Source organism: Astatotilapia calliptera, chromosome 22 (assembly GCF_900246225.1).
Source record: "Astatotilapia calliptera chromosome 22, fAstCal1.2, whole genome shotgun sequence".
Taxonomy (NCBI): Eukaryota; Metazoa; Chordata; class Actinopteri; order Cichliformes; family Cichlidae; genus Astatotilapia; species Astatotilapia calliptera.
In genome coordinates this window covers 13433816-13449530 of record NC_039322.1, presented here as the reverse complement: position 1 = coordinate 13449530, position 15715 = coordinate 13433816, and the positions used below count along the sequence as shown (strand labels likewise).

Genomic DNA, 15715 nt, shown 5'->3' with positions numbered 1-15715 from the left:
ACACTCACACACACAACAAACACAGCTACACACACAAACACTTTCATACCAAATAAAGCTGTTTTGCAAGCAGTTTCTCTCACACCTTGACGTGCACACACAAAAGAAGCAAGTGCACAAAGCCACTCTTGGAATGTACCGCTTACTCTTCCCATGAAATTCAACTGCTTCCTTTATTTTTCTGAGATTCTCTACAGGCCTTGAGAAAGCTGATTTTATTAGATTTTTTCCCTTCTTCCCAATTTAAACAAGGATTAAAAAGGTTGGGAATTTCAATTTGCAGTGTTTTTGGAGGACAACTTTAGAGGACAGCTGATTGCTAATTTTTTTCCTTCTTTTTCTGGATCTGTGATACATCTGGGGATAGCAGATTAGTTTATCTGCAAATATTTAGTGTCTTTAACCTTTATAGTTTTAGTAGGACCCAGTTTAACATACATTTTATTACCTCGCAGGCTGGGAAGCATCTATTACAGTTATTCAGCACTTCTTGAACACTTAAGAAATAGATGTAACAAGTGTATAACTAGCAAGTTACAACCACTGATTGCATTTTGTAGCTTGTAAAGATTGTAATGAAGTTACTTCTAGAAAGTCACTACTCGTTTTAAAGTACAAGTAACTTGAATTGAGGAGTATTAGGAGTAGTATTGTTTTTGTACTGTAGTATTGTTAGAAGGGGTGCGCTTGTTTTCCTGTTGCTTGCATGCCCTCCAACATGCCTCCCCAGAACACAGAGGCTGACACCATGCAGGTCGGATCTCTGGTGGGTGGGGTTAGCAGCAAAAACTCCACCGCATCAGGCTTGGATGAGGAGAAAGGAGGAGCAGGAGGCGAGACGGATGGATTGGGAGGCGGAGGCGGAGCGGCAGAAGGAGGCCGAGGAGGAGAGGAATCTGCTAGCGAAGGATCGATCGAAGGGATTCCTTTAAAGCGATGGGTGATGCACGGAGCCGTGATGTTCGGTCGGGAGTTCTGCTACGCCATGGAGACAGCGCTGGTGACGCCTGTGCTGCTGCAAATAGGTGAGCAGAGTCCAGATGATTTACATATGAAACATAGAAAGCCAACATCTGCAAAGTACTTCAGCTGCAAAATTGCTGTTTTTTAAAAATATCTGTTTCATGCGTTTTTTAAACTGTAGTTCAGGATCTACATCAAACTACAACGACCAAAATTATTAATTCACAAAAAAGGGAGGAAAAGAGCAGCAAGGTCTCACAATAAAGAGCAGCCACTCACAAAAAATGTTGATTCTGTCTTTCTGGACGTGGCGTTGACAGTGGGAGAAAGAATTTATCACTGGCTAGCTCACTGCTATCAGTGAGGTATAAAGTAGAGCAAAGAGTGTGTTGAAGACATTTCATGGTGTTGTGGAAAACATTTACTTCTAAGGATCGATGTTGGGATAAGCTCTGCAACATGTGCTTGACCAAGGTACCAGGGTTGTGACCAGCACTAGGCTGTCGTGTGGCCCGCCCATGGCTGGGTTCATGGGCATTAAGTTAATTGGTAATTCTAAACCGGTTGTAGGTGTGACTATGAGTGTGAATGGTTGCCTGTCTCTCTGTGACAGCCCTGACCCAAACTGACAACCTGTCCGAGTTCTACCCTGCCTCTTGCCCTATGACAGCTGGGATACGCTCCAGATGCTCCAACCCCTCAGATGGATGGATGGATGAAATGCTGTTGTCTCTTTAAATTGTAATGCCATTTAAGGGGACACCTTAGAAGCTAAAATGTCAGAGCACATATCTCATCTCCCCTTCACCTTGTTCGGATCTGCTTGGAGATTACCCGGCTTACACCCTGCCTCACAGCATGCACACACAGAGAACCAGACCTCCGGTCACAGTGGGAATGCTATCATTTAGAATAGAATAGAATAGAATTCAACTTTATTGTCATTGCACATGCACAGGTACAGGGCAACGAAATGCAGTTTGCATCCATCCAGAAGTGCTTTAGTGATATAGATATATTACAATATATATTAGCAATAATATAGATATGTGAGTATATTACAGAATGGGTCTATTATGGTATGTTATAATGTACACGGTATGAAGTATGTTGTGAATATTCTATAACTATAAGTATGTACAGGCTGTAGTGAGTACGAGCTATGTACAGGCTATGAACAGGATATAAATATGAAAAACTATACAGAATATGAAATAAATAACTTTACAGAATCTGAGATATACAGCTATACAGAAATGGGAACTATGCAAGTTGTAAACAGTTGTAGGGTTAAAAATTATCGTATGTACAGAATGATTATTTACACAGAGCTATACAGTAGTGCAGTTAAGATAAGTGAGACATGTGGATAATTTCTACAGAGGCTGTATAAAGTGCTAGTGGTTGTGAGTGGTGGTTCAGTCCATGTTATTATTGTGTGTTTGAGGGTACAGTTGTCCATTGTGGGTGTGTGTATGTTCAGTCCATGTGTTAACGTGGGTCAGGAGGCGGAGTTCAGGAGTCTGACAGCTGTGGGGAAGAAGCTGTTCCGGTACCTGGTGATCTTAGTCCGGAGGCTCCTGTAGCGCCTCCCAGAGGGCAGGAGGGTGAAGAGTCCATGTGATGGGTGGCTGGGGTCTTTGATGATTTTCCCAGCCCTTTTCAGACACCGCTTCCTGTAGATGTCTTTTATGGCAGGAAGTGGTGCTCCGGCGATGCGCTGGGCAGTTTTCACGACCCTCTGCAACGCCTTCCGGTCCGAGGCAGAGCAGTTCCCGTACCAGACTGTTATACAGTTGGTCAGGATGCTCTCGATGGTGCAACGATAGAAGTTCACCAGGATGTCTGAGGACAGGTGGTTCTTCCTCAGAGTCCTCAAGAAGAAGAGGCGCTGGTGAGCCTTCTTGACCAGTTTGGAGCAGTTGGTCGTCCAGGTGAGATCCTCGGAGATGTGGACTCCCGAGGATTTGCACCCAGTGTCATCTTTGCCTTTTGAAAATATGCCAAGTCCAGTTCTGTCTGGAGGGTACTGGAGTCTGTAGAGGAGATGGAGAGGGTGTGAAGAGAAAAATGTGAGAAACAGCCATAGCATTATTTGTACTATTTGTAGTTTCCATGTAAACCCCCCTCTTGCTTCTTTTTTTTCCTCTTCAAATTTCTCCTTCCCCTTCACTGACATTAGCGCGATGTCCTAGCTTACATAACCAAGGGGACATGAATAGGAAGTCGCTCTGTGGACACCGTGACTCCTGGCCGGCTCACCCGGGATGAGCCGCCACAGGGAACCGGGATCCCAAACATGCATTTCAAGTGTTTGTTGCGTCGAAGGCCAGCACTGAGATCAGCCAAATGTTGGAAATTTAAAGGCTTTCAGCTGAATTCAAAAGACTGGTGTGCTCTTGATGCGTAATATTAAAGCAGGAAAAGGCATCACAAGTAACAAAAAAATATAGTGTGTCTCCTGTGGACACATTACACGGGGGAGCCGCTGCATGTTTTGGTTCTAATTTTAGCCCCGATTTAGCTGCCCTAGCCTAATTTTTTTTTAGATCAGAATATGTCTGAGCTCCTCTTAGTAGATTTTGAAACTGCCGGGAGGTACAAGCCCCACAGATTAGTCTGCTAAAACTAAAGCAGACAGAACAGTGACTTTATTTGTCACTGAGAGGAAAGATAATCCATTTGTGTTTTTCATTCATTTTGACCGTTTACTCGTCGTAATTAATGAGAAGGTTGCCTTTCATCCGAATAAAGGAGATTCCAGTCAGTACAATACAGATAAACCGTGCTTGTTGTTATTATTACTACCAAATGCTCCGTGCAAAGCATTTTTATTAATAAGTTACAAATAAAAACGTGTACATTTGCGTCACACGTCGCTGACAAAGTGACACGCCTGCAGCTTCGACAGACTTGCTTTATTTTAGGCCTGGAAAAGACTACAAATGATGTTAAGATCTCGTGAAGCTGACGTGCCTATCATGTTAGCAGCTGCTGAAAATTAGGTCGATGAGAGTGAACCAAGACTGTACAGTCAAGATCTGTAAAGTCATAAAACAAGCTGAGCGAGGGACTGCAGGGATTGGAGTGGTCTGAGAGCTCATTAGTATGAGAGATTTGGGGAATAATGTAATAATTTCAACAAACTGTTTGGAAAAAATGGCAGGTTGGAATTTACTTTGCTTGTGGTAATCTTGTACTCTGTCTGACATTTTGGGAAGATTTTACTTCCCGTCCTGTTTTGTCTGCCATACATCATGTTTTGGATAGTTTAGCAGGTCTAAAAATGGAAATGAACTCCATGTATGCTTTGGTTAACCATGGAGAGTTTTCCTCATTTCCTGTGCATGCTGATTAGCCTCATGGATGTATTAATAGATCTTAATATGGCATGTCAGCACATCTTTCTTCCAGTAGCAAAGTAGAGCTAAAAAAAATCCCCTCTGGACCAGAGTGATTTTGCCTCATAAAAACACCATTGTAAAGTGTTGACAGGACCATTATAACAGAGCTGGAAAACTGCTGGCAGAACAAACAAGGTGGAAGCAAACCTGGAAGAGGAAGTTTTATTATGGCTTTTGGGTGAGCCACTTTGTTTTGAAATAGAAAAGGACTTTTCATTTCTTATTTTACAACATCCAGAACCATCTTGAGCGTTTGGTTTTTATATCAGTTTAGAAGTTATATGTCTGTGTACGACTACGTTTCCCCCGACCCTTCACAGCCACAAAGGTTGCTTGTGTTTGCATTCATTCATGTTTTTAGCCTGCTAGAGGAAAAACAAACAGATGTAGTACCTGAAAACAACCCCCTCCTCTAACTGTGGGCAGAGCTCCAAGTTTTGGGATAACAATATCCCGCCCTCCCACCCCCGCTCCTCTATGTAGTTAGTGCTCTATGCACTGACTGTAGCTACTAGAATTAGCTAGATCGTCAGTAAGCTGGCTGGTTGGCTCTGCCTGAGTGAAACCATTGTATGTGTAACCCCACAACATTGAGGTCACAGAAGGGGAGAGGGTGTGTGTCTGAGTGTGTGTGCAGCTGATACAATTTGGTCAAGGAGCCCATATTTACACAACGCGGAGAAAAGCTAAGAAACTTCTGCCTTACAAGGGCTTGTGCGGGGAGCATGCCGAGCTCTCGTCTGTTCTTATACAAGGAGGCAGGCCTTTCCCCTAAAGGCAAGGGCACATATTGGGGCTGTTGAGACAGTTATATTTATAATTTAGGCATCAAATCGGACCAAATTGGGCTTGAGTCTTGTACAGTCTGGGCTGCTAGTTGGAAACAGTCGATATAAGTGAGATAAGATGATCACTGTGCAGCTTTTGTCCTTGTTTCTTGCGTTCAATTAAGTAAATTCATTTAAGGTCAATTTTATTCATATAGCACATGTTCGCAACAATGATCATCTCAAGCTGCCATATATTGTAAGGTTAAAGATTCACCAATATTAGAGAAAACCCCACAGTGGGAATGACAAACTTCCTTTGTTTACAGTAACAAGTGGGCTCAAAGAGGGCAGCCATCTTCTGTGACGAGTTAGTGGGCGATGGGGAAAGGAGGAGACAAAAGAGGTGCGCAGAGAGACAAGGATTCAATAAGGAAAGTTTTAAACCTAATCTTAGCAGCAGAGCAGGTGTGTGTTTACTGAACCCAGAGTGGGAGCTTGTTCCACAGAAAGGGGTCTGATAGCTGAAGGCTCTGCCTCTGTGTACCCTGCATCTTACCCTGTAACAGCTGGGATATGCATTGATATCTTACATACCCTGAAATGTTCTTGTTTATTTCTCTGTAAACTCTGTGTTTGTGGCTATTTTTTAGGTCATTTAAGCTGCCACACAGAGAGGCGAAGAGTCTTTTGAAAAGACGTTTTGCATCCAGTGCACTGCCTTTGATTTGTTCTGCTTGACCTGCAGGGACATTTTCCTGTTGTCTTTGTTGAAAATCACCCTCAGCAGGAACACCACCTAATGCTCACACAGAGATAAGAGTGAAAGGGAGTCAGCTCTACAAATGGGATTAAGAAAAGTGATAAGGTAAAAGAAAAAGGGCAGCGTGGGGGGTGGGGGCGATGAGTCCAGACCGTGTGCTGTGTCGATCTTTTCGGTTATGAGCGTGTCACATTACATAATCAGCTTTCTCAGAACTGACATCATAGGCAACTCAAGACAACTAGTAAAGCATCAAAATACTCGTTATTTGTCTTTATCAAATATATATGTATATATGTGCAGCTCCATACTAACAGCAGGCTGTTGGACTAACATCAGATTAGGGACGTTATCAGAAGCATTGTGGTGTGAGAATTAAGTACCTACAGATACAAGGCAGTGCGTAAGAATCATGACAAAGAGTACATTTAATGTGAATACAGCAGAAGCTCGTGTTGGTTCATACAGAGTCACTTATAGCTCACATAGCCATTATTGTTTCACTTAATTTTGAGAACTGGATGTAATTTTATGAACCCCGTCGAGTACGTCGCTCGTTAAGTTACACCCACTGACCTCAAAAGTCGCTGTGTTTTGAATTCGATTAATAGAATAGAATAGAATCAAATAGAAAGCCTTTATTGTCATTGTATTCAGAATACAAACACAATGAGATAAGAAGGTCTCGCTTGGCAGAACTGTAAAAAAAAAAGAAAAAAACAGCCAGAAGCACACAGACACACACCCCCCCCCCCCACCCCCCCCACCCCCCCACACACACACACACACACACACACACACTGACCTGGAGAGCAAAGACTCCCAGCACTCACCTACTAAAAATTGTTATATTTTCTTGAAATTTCAACTTTCCTTTGATGCAGATGAGCTCGTTTCAGTTATTTTCAGCAGTTTGTGTTATTTTGCCCACGTTCCTACAAAAAAGTAGATTTCTTTTTCAATTATTTCACGGAACTGGCTGATCCTCTAATGAAGAAAGGGTTCAGTAAATCAACTTAATACAATAAAAAAATTGATAAATAAAAACGAGCATGAGGCTAAACAATCTCAGGAGTAGCACAGTCTGATTCAAAGGTCTCTTTCTGACCCGTAATTATTTATAATCTGTTTATTTGCATGGTTGACTGCCCACCTTTGCAGGAATGCCACCATTGTGTTACCCAAAAGAGTGCAGGCTGGCTACTCGACAACTTTGTTGTCCTTCTTTGGTGGCCTTCTTAAGGAGATTACTTCAATCCAAAATGAAATGACCTTGTCTGCGGCCCAAAGGTGGAGCTCTCTGGATTAGTGTCTTCACCTTTTACTACATCTGATTTCCTCGAATTCTGAAAAGCCATGTGCCTCTTAATATTTGCATACCAAACTAAATGACCCACAAAGTGGCAGTTAAAGTTAATGAAATAATGAAACCATTTGAGTGCTTGTTTACTTTACTAATCCATCGTGGCACGGCGCCGCGACAGCTTACTGGAGGCCAGATTTGCCAAGTTTGCTACAAGCAAACTGTTATTTTCAATTCATGTCACAAATTTTACCACATGCCAGTCTGCGCGTTAACTTTTCTTTTGCGCCGATTTCATGGGAGCTAGATAGTAGCTGGTACCCTGTTGTCATGTCACAATAGGAAATCTGCCCCCGCTGTTTAATTTGCAACAAATCAGCTTGATCTTACGCTGTTTATACTTGCATGCCAGGTAACCTAATCCACTGAGTGATCCTATCATGTTCATTGGTCTAATCTAGCAGATGACCTTGCAGACACTGTAATACAGGGTTACATAAATGACTGGCTTGATGTCACACTCACTAATCACTATAATCTGACCAAGTCATTCAAAGGATAGAAAAGATGGAGGACAGAGTGACAAACGCCTGCATTGGTGAAATGAGGGTTTATCAACACATAGCTAGAATATGGAGGTAGGAGAGAAACATCTGGATTGAAAAAAACGTGAGAAATAGGAGCCACTGTGTGTAAATCACAATCAGTCCTCATTAATCGTTTTACGCTTCTGCCTGTCACCACAGGGAAAGAGAGAGACACACAGAGAGAGAGAGAGAGAGACAAACACACCAGTCTGTTCAGTTATTTGAAGTCTTCTTATTTATAGCATTTGGACTCATCACAGCAGTAACTTTGTTCATGTTAATAACTTATCACTAACACAGACACTAAAAGTGTTTTTATGAAAGAGTTATTTGCACGTCAGTAGCTTTGCACAGTGGTGAACCACGGATGCCAGCGGTTCCCAGACTGTGGCGTGTGGACCGTTAGGGGTCGTTGAGAGAGTTAAACTGTAGTCAGAGCAGCAGCACAGGTTACTTTCACGGATCTGTTTTTTGCATTCGTGACATAGTGTAGATGCAGAGTCAACAAATACTTTAGTCAAAGACATATTATAGGTGTGCTATTTTTCCACCCAGCAGGCGATTAGCCAGGTATGTGAGTGCTATCGGTATACGATATGCGAGGAATGCAGAACTGAATGTGTGTGTGTGTGTCAGCACATTGTTCCCGCCCCTCTCTCGCTACAGACAAGCAAACAGCAAAGCTCTCAGGTGATGATGAGGGACAAAGAAACTTTGGGGGAAGCTGTTTTTAAAAATTCTTTTCGTTTTATTAAGATGATTATAGTTGTAATCAGTGGCCTACGGAATTTGTTTACAGAGAGTACCCTGAAACGTGGGGAAAAAACCCTCACAAACAGTTAATATGAATAAAAATACAAAATAAGAAAAAAAGACAGTTAAAGTTCAAATATGCGGAAGGTTGTTGGTTTGAAATTAGGAGGAGGAGGAAACATAAACTCAGCCCCAGGAGGGGTAACAAGCCGACATCTGGCATAAAAATCTCTGCCAGGTTGATCCATACACTGCGGTGACCTCTTGGGAAACAAGAGAGCAGCTGTAAGTACCGTATTTCCCGGACTACAGAGCGCACCTGAATATTAGCCGCACAAGCTAAAATCAGGGGAAAATCCTGTTTTGTACATACATTAGCCGCACCTGACTAAAAGCCGCAGGTGTTTCAATGTTGACTTATCATATGTAAAAGAAGATGCACAAAGGGAATTGTCAGGAAAGAGACGGCTGTTTGGAGACACACCCCTTTTATTAATATTTTGAAAAACAAGTGGGTACATATTTGCATAACTTTTTAGGGTATATGTACAAGTACCGGTAATTACAAGTACAAAACATGTACTGTGCTTCATAAATAAGTAACAAATGTAGTACATAATAACCTACAGCACACCAGAAAAATAGATTCGGACTACCTTTTAGGCTCAGGTGCAGTGACACGGCTTTAACAAGAAGAAAAGTCAGTCATTCACCATCTTTCTCTTCTTCCTGCGCACTAAAACCACCAAAGTCCTCTTCTCCAGTGTCGGAAACGAACAGGCTCAGGGTGGCTTCGTCATCCACTCTCCGCTTCTCTCCTTCGTTGTCACTTTCAAAACCAAACAAAGAAATCCTCGTTGTCAGTGTCAGAGTTGAACACCCTCAGAAGGGCCGTGGCGGTGTCCTCCTCTCCATCATGCAGCTGTCCAGCCCTTCGAAATCCGTTGGTGATCGTGGATGTTTTCACACTTTTCCACGCTGTCAGAATCCACCGGTGGAGTTGGGCATAACTTGCTTTTCGCAAGTTTAACGCCGCTCATCATCCACGCCTCCAGCTGAACGCGTAGCGCTACTTTGAAGTTTGTTTTTCGCGCTACTTCGTACGGCACTACGTTGCCTGGCGGATGGACATGTGACCAAAATACCACTCTTGAACCCCGATCCTTCCGCCAGGCAACGTAGTGCCGTACAACAGCGGAACAAACAAATCAAATCCGCTCATGGACAATCCATAGAAAAGCCGCACCTGACTAAAAGCCGCAGGGTTCAAAGCTTGTGCAAAAAGTAGCGGCTTATAGCCCGAAAATTACGGTACTTCAAAATGTAAAATGTTTATGCCCTGTTCAGGATTCTCAGTGTGACGCTGGCCCCTGGCCCCCTTCTTGCTCTGTTTGGCGTCAGTGGGAATAAGGAGCTTCTACGGCCTCTAAAAGACAGGCGTTATCATTCTGTTGGCCAGGAGGGCAATCCTACTGAGGTGGCGGGACGCTGCCCCTCCTACTCACAAACAGTGGTTAAATGACCTCATGTCGTGTCTAAAACTGGAAAATTTCTGCATTTCAAAATCTATATGAATTTTTCAGCAAACTCTCTTATGTCAGGTGTGGAAACACAGTGTACAGGTCTAGAGCAGTGACCTGGATAGGAATGAATAGGATTATTTTGCAGGGATTATGTTATTTGGGGAAATATTATACACGTTTATATTTCTCTCTTTTTTTTTCTTTATTTCCCTTTCTGTTTTTTCTTTATATCACAGCCTTAAAGCTAATTACCCCGAATGTACAGATCATCTGTAATCCTGTTCTTCTCTTTTTGTTTATATGTATAAAAGAAAAACTCTTAATAAAAAGACATTGTTTAAGACCTATAACCTGCTAAAAGGTATGCTAAATGCAGAGATTTGACCAGCAGTTGTTATCTTTGAAAATAAATAGAGAACATTAGCATAAATTTATGTTTTAACACAATAAATCGTTTACTCTTGTAAGTAACTTCATTGTAAGAATTTATTTTTAAAAAATCACAAAGCTGTGCTTCATTTTAGGGGACATCTGGAGAGATGATGCTGAAAAAAATCAAAAACGTATTTGTTATTAAATTTCTGTGAAATGCCTGTAAATTATCTTAGCACAGCAAAGAGGCTGGCGGAGTTGCCACATGTTGTTGGATGTGCAAATGGTGCTTGCTTGTTTGGGTTTTGAGCTCACAGCAGTTTTGCTTAATAAGATTCGTGTGATATGGAAATGAACCAGATGTAAATGCAAACCTCATCATGCATTAAGAGCTGACCTGCAGCTTGCTCAGCGCATCATTTATCCTAACCTCAGAGCACCGCAGTGGTATAAACACGAGGCTAATGTGACAAGAAGCTGCTCAAATTTTTTTTCTGTAACTCAAATTAATCACAACACACATGAAAACAGAAAAAAACCCAACCACACCTTAAAAATCTCTAAAGGAGGAAGGAGATTTACATCAAATAAAAAAAATAATACAAATACTATACAAATATTTGTTTCACAATAATAATAAAAAAAGGTTTTATGGACTTTATCCAGAAGCCTTAACACTGAACTCACTGTTTCCATTCCTTTTTTTTTTTTACAGCTTTACTTTTTTATATTTCACACTATACAAAACAAGTTGGACTGCAGTCAGTAATAGTGACCAGAAATCCATAAAACCAAGAGTGAAACACACAAACACACACAGGCCCAACAACAGCCACAAAACACATCAGTAATGGTTGGCCTGAGGGCAGTTGTGTGTGTGTGTGTGTGTGTGTGTGTGTGTGTGTGTGTGTGTGTGTGTGTGTGATTGGATGCGTATTTTAAAAGAGCAGAAAAACATCTGCTCTCTCACTGACTCTCGCTGACTTTGACCGTATATTAATGAGAGGAAGATGGATGAATACTGACAGACTGGTCCTGTGGAGTTGTTTACTCAGATAACTCCACACAGGACTTTCACTCAAGGAACTGGTGCTCAAATCCCACAAAAGAAGAGTATTTTTAGTCTTTTGGTAGTTAGGTTGTTGGTTAGGTTTAGAAATGGATGATGGTTTGGGTTAAGGCTGCTCTTTTTTTTTTTTTTTTTTAACAATTTAACCCAAATCTCAGAAAGCTGAATGTCCTACTTTTTTTGGAAGATGCACTTCAACGGCAAATAATTCATGTCCATGTACAGATAAATATAAGAGATTATATTTACAGGCTATTTTCATTATATAAATCCAGGCTGAAATATAGATTTCCACCTTAAAAAAATTGTTTATGATGTTTTTTGCCAGAAGGATCAGTTTAATTTCCTTTAAACTTTATTTTTATGGAAAACTGTTAATATTCACATGCCACATGTTTAAAGATGTTATTCATTAGTTTGTGTTTTTTTTTTTATTATTATTTTGACCTCCAGGTATTGCATCTCTGTGTGATACCACAGAGATCTGTGTCTGGATCAGTCATGAGGTCAGTACATATATGACATGTATTACTGTGCAATTTTAAACTTTTATGAACTTGTAAGGGTCACCTCTTACCACAGAAAGTTTTAGGTATTGCAAAATGCTTTGCAGCATAGTCACAAGGAAGAAGCCGTCTGACTTGTGACCATTACAAATTGTGACTTGGAAAAAAACTCATTAGGTTTCACATGGCATGACAATGAAATATACCTATATTTATTGCAGAGGCCATTTTTTGTAATGCAGGCCAAAAAACTTCCAGATATAAAATGAGAAAATCAGAGGGGACATATTAGTTTTTGCAACAGGTTCTGGCTCTACTTTCTTTGAAGCTGCTTGTCGTTTGTCTTCGCTTTGAAACTGTTGGAGCGTTTTGATTTGTGTGTCAATACTGAGTTGTGTGTCCCATGCGATTAGTGGTGGCTGGCCAATACACAAAGTAGATCAATAAAATAATTTCTGATTGTTGCATCATCACAGAAAACTGAAATTCCCCTTTGTGTGTCGAAGGGAACAATTGTATTTCAGGCTTTAATGTGTCACGTTTTGAATTAAGAAAATGCAGAATGCTACCTCGTTACATGGCTGACCTACTGTACTCGTCATTACGTAACATTACCGACTGATCACTGCCGATCGGCCTCATCGATCGCTTCTTTGGTAGTGAAAGGACAGCAAATGTTGCCAGCTGGAGCATCCTGTGTGTTATAGGTCAGTCCCAGCCAGAGACCTGACTCCCTGCTGTCAATCACACGAGGCCATATATCGGTGCCAATGACAGATAGCTTGAAAGAGTAAATTCACTCATTCAGTCTGATTTCACTCATCAAACTTCGCGCTCGGTGTAAATGTCTCCATCTGTCTGGCTCTCCTTCCTCTCTCCGTCTCAGTGGGAGGCTCCTAGTTTACTGCAGTGCTGTTACATAACTCTGCTGACTAGAAGCAGCTGCGTGTGTGTGCATGTACATGCAAGCTTCATGCATCTTGGTGGTGGATTTTGCCCCTGTGTTTTAGCACTCTCGCTCACGCAGAGGATAATATCTGCTCTTTTTTGTGTTAAATGAGCTGAATAAACCTCTCTTAAAGCAGTTTCCAGTCAATATAAAACAGATTTGTGTGTGCGTGCGTGTGTGCATGTGTGTGTGGAGTGTAAAAACCCACCTTTCTCTCAAGAATAGGGTTATAAAGCTGTGATACACACACTCATCTGTATCAGGTAGAAATTTCTTTGAGATTTCTTGCTTTCATTGATTGAGTTAGCAGTTTGCTGTATTTCTCCCTAATAGGCACTTTGTTAATTACAACCTTGGTGGTGGAGCTTGCCCACTTGGATCTGCATTTTCTTCAGTGTGTGTGTGCACGCGCCTTGGTACTAGCATCCATGTGTGTCTGTTGTGTGATTGATGCTCTCACCATCTCTTGCTGCTGGGAAGCACTGTGACTCATTCCTGTCTCTCCTGATGTCTCCCTCTGTCTGTCTCAGGCATTTCTTTCTATTCACTCCCCAGTCACTGTGAACATAAATGTTGGCCAAGTTTGCTTTTAGCAGATGCCACAATACAATAATAATAATGCAATGAATTAGCATTCCCAGTAGGGGTGGGCAATATAAACGATATACGATAGAAACAATATAAATTTGGCCAACGATAGAGATTTTGTATCGCGATAGCGCATGTTGATGATGTCATCAAGCTGCACCTGTTTTGGTCGAAAGCATCACAGTGGCTACAACCATTATCATCTGCAAATTATGCCGACAGTCATAGCACAGAGATGAACATAATGTTGAATTCTCTTGCAGCTGCTCTATTCCCATGTTGTTGCAGTATATTAATAACTAACCTTGTATTGTGGATGAATAATCTCAGTTGTTCTCCTGACTGAAATTTGCCCCGTGTATAGCATCCTGCTATGCGATTGCATTTGTCCCTGACCACCAGAATCCCTCACGTTAACTTCTATCGAGTGGAAAAAAAGTTGGCGTTCATCCTCCAGCTTCACTGTGCTAATATTATGCTAACATAGCTGTGTCGCTAGCAATCACGTAGCACAACATTATATACCAGGTAGTCCAACTTCAGTAACCCTACAAACGCCACTGCTGTTTAGTTTTCTGTCTTCATTTATATCGGAAGTGGTCGCGGAGCTGTACGCTTTAATTAGTTTCAAAAATCACTCAGAACATGGTATGTCATGTTTAGGTGGAAACTAGCGAGCTAACTACCTGCTAACTTCTAACTCCAATAAATTTAATAACTTCTGTTTTCATGGATGCCTGGATGTTAAACTTAATTGTTACACCTGGTAAAGCGGCAACGCTGATGATTTTATTAAAGATTAAAGAATTTAGACCGTTTTTAACTCTCAGTGTTCGTTTGACTTTGGGACCTGAAATGGACGGAGTTTTGGACCCAGATTACTCCGCGAAGCAGCCGTAATGCTCTGACAATCCATCAAGCAGTGCGGCTTACCAAAGTTGTACTAAAACATTTTTAACAGATTTCTGCACGCCAAAATCGGTTCGAGGTCAGTAAGCACAACCAGAATTCATACATAAGGAACACTCTCGATTTTTGAGAAAATTAAAGGATTTTAAGTGTGCTTTATAGTGTGGAAAATACGTTATACAGAAGAAAAGAATATATCGCGATATATATCGTTACCGCACATGCTTCAAATTATATCGTGATATGAATTTTAGGCCATATCGCCCAGCCCTAATTCCCAGCTCTTCCAGTTAGGGCAAATGGCAGGTTAAAAGGAAAAGCATGAACACCAACAGCAAATTAGAGCGTAAAATGTCCTTTGAAGCTCAGTTTGTACTTCAGCAATCACTCGGTTTAATCTTCCTTCAAACCACTTTCTTCCAGAATAAATTAAAAAGGTAAAAAACAACATGAGGATTTGTTTTCCTCACAGATATACGCTGAAATTTTGCTTTAACACCAGCAGATATCTGTCCCAGACTTCAAAGATATTAATTCTACATATTTGCAGATTTTAAATGAGCTGCAAGAAGAACTCTTCTTCCCTCCTGCTGAAATCGAACCCACTGCCAAACACTTATCAATAATGAAATATTGACCAGTCTAAATTTTAATTCTGCCCTCATGGCCCCATCTGTTACAAACCACATTTCTTCCCTTTCTTTCTTCCTTCCTCTTTGAGTGCTACACCTGACTCAGTTTGCATGTTTTGTTTATTTAAGACCACCTGCTTCCTCCTTTCCTCTTCTCGCGCTCTCTGTCTCTCGTTCTCTCGCGCTCGCCCTCCTTCCTTCCTGCCCACTTTCTCCCATCATGACCTCTACCCTACTCTCACTTTTCACACCGTTTCTCTCCCTCTTTTCTGGACCCTTGTCATTTTTCTTGTGGTTTTCTCACGCCAGTGCAGGATATGAAAGGATTGTTTTTGGGGGGTTTATGGGAGAATGGGAACGGGAGGAATGGGAACGGAAAGAGAGAGAGAGAGAGAGTAGAAGTGAAGGGCTGGAATAGGAGAGAATAAGATTGTTAGTTTTGTAAGAAAGGGACTGATTGTTTGATTTTACGTTTGGAGTTGAGTTTTGTTGTTTTCCAGTGGAGCTAGATCATTTACAGTTAATGGTGCAAGACCAGGTACCAGTATGTTGGCTCAACAGGCTAAACAATTAAGAAAATTAAAAAAAAAAATTAGATTTATTGTAGTTTATTATTTATATTAAAAA

The 15715-nt window shown here is 41.3% G+C and overlaps 1 protein-coding gene across 1 annotated transcript in view; it reads left to right on the top strand.

The window, feature by feature from the left end:
* The first annotated feature begins 15 nt into the window (after positions 1 to 15).
* slc45a4a (solute carrier family 45 member 4a) overlaps positions 16 to 15715 on the top strand; it is a 33898-nt gene continuing 18198 nt past the window's right edge. The window contains exon 1 of the mRNA XM_026155556.1: positions 16 to 1025. Coding sequence (XP_026011341.1) covers positions 707 to 1025 — 319 coding nt within the window. The 5' untranslated portion in view covers positions 16 to 706. The remainder of the gene's footprint in view (positions 1026 to 15715) is intronic.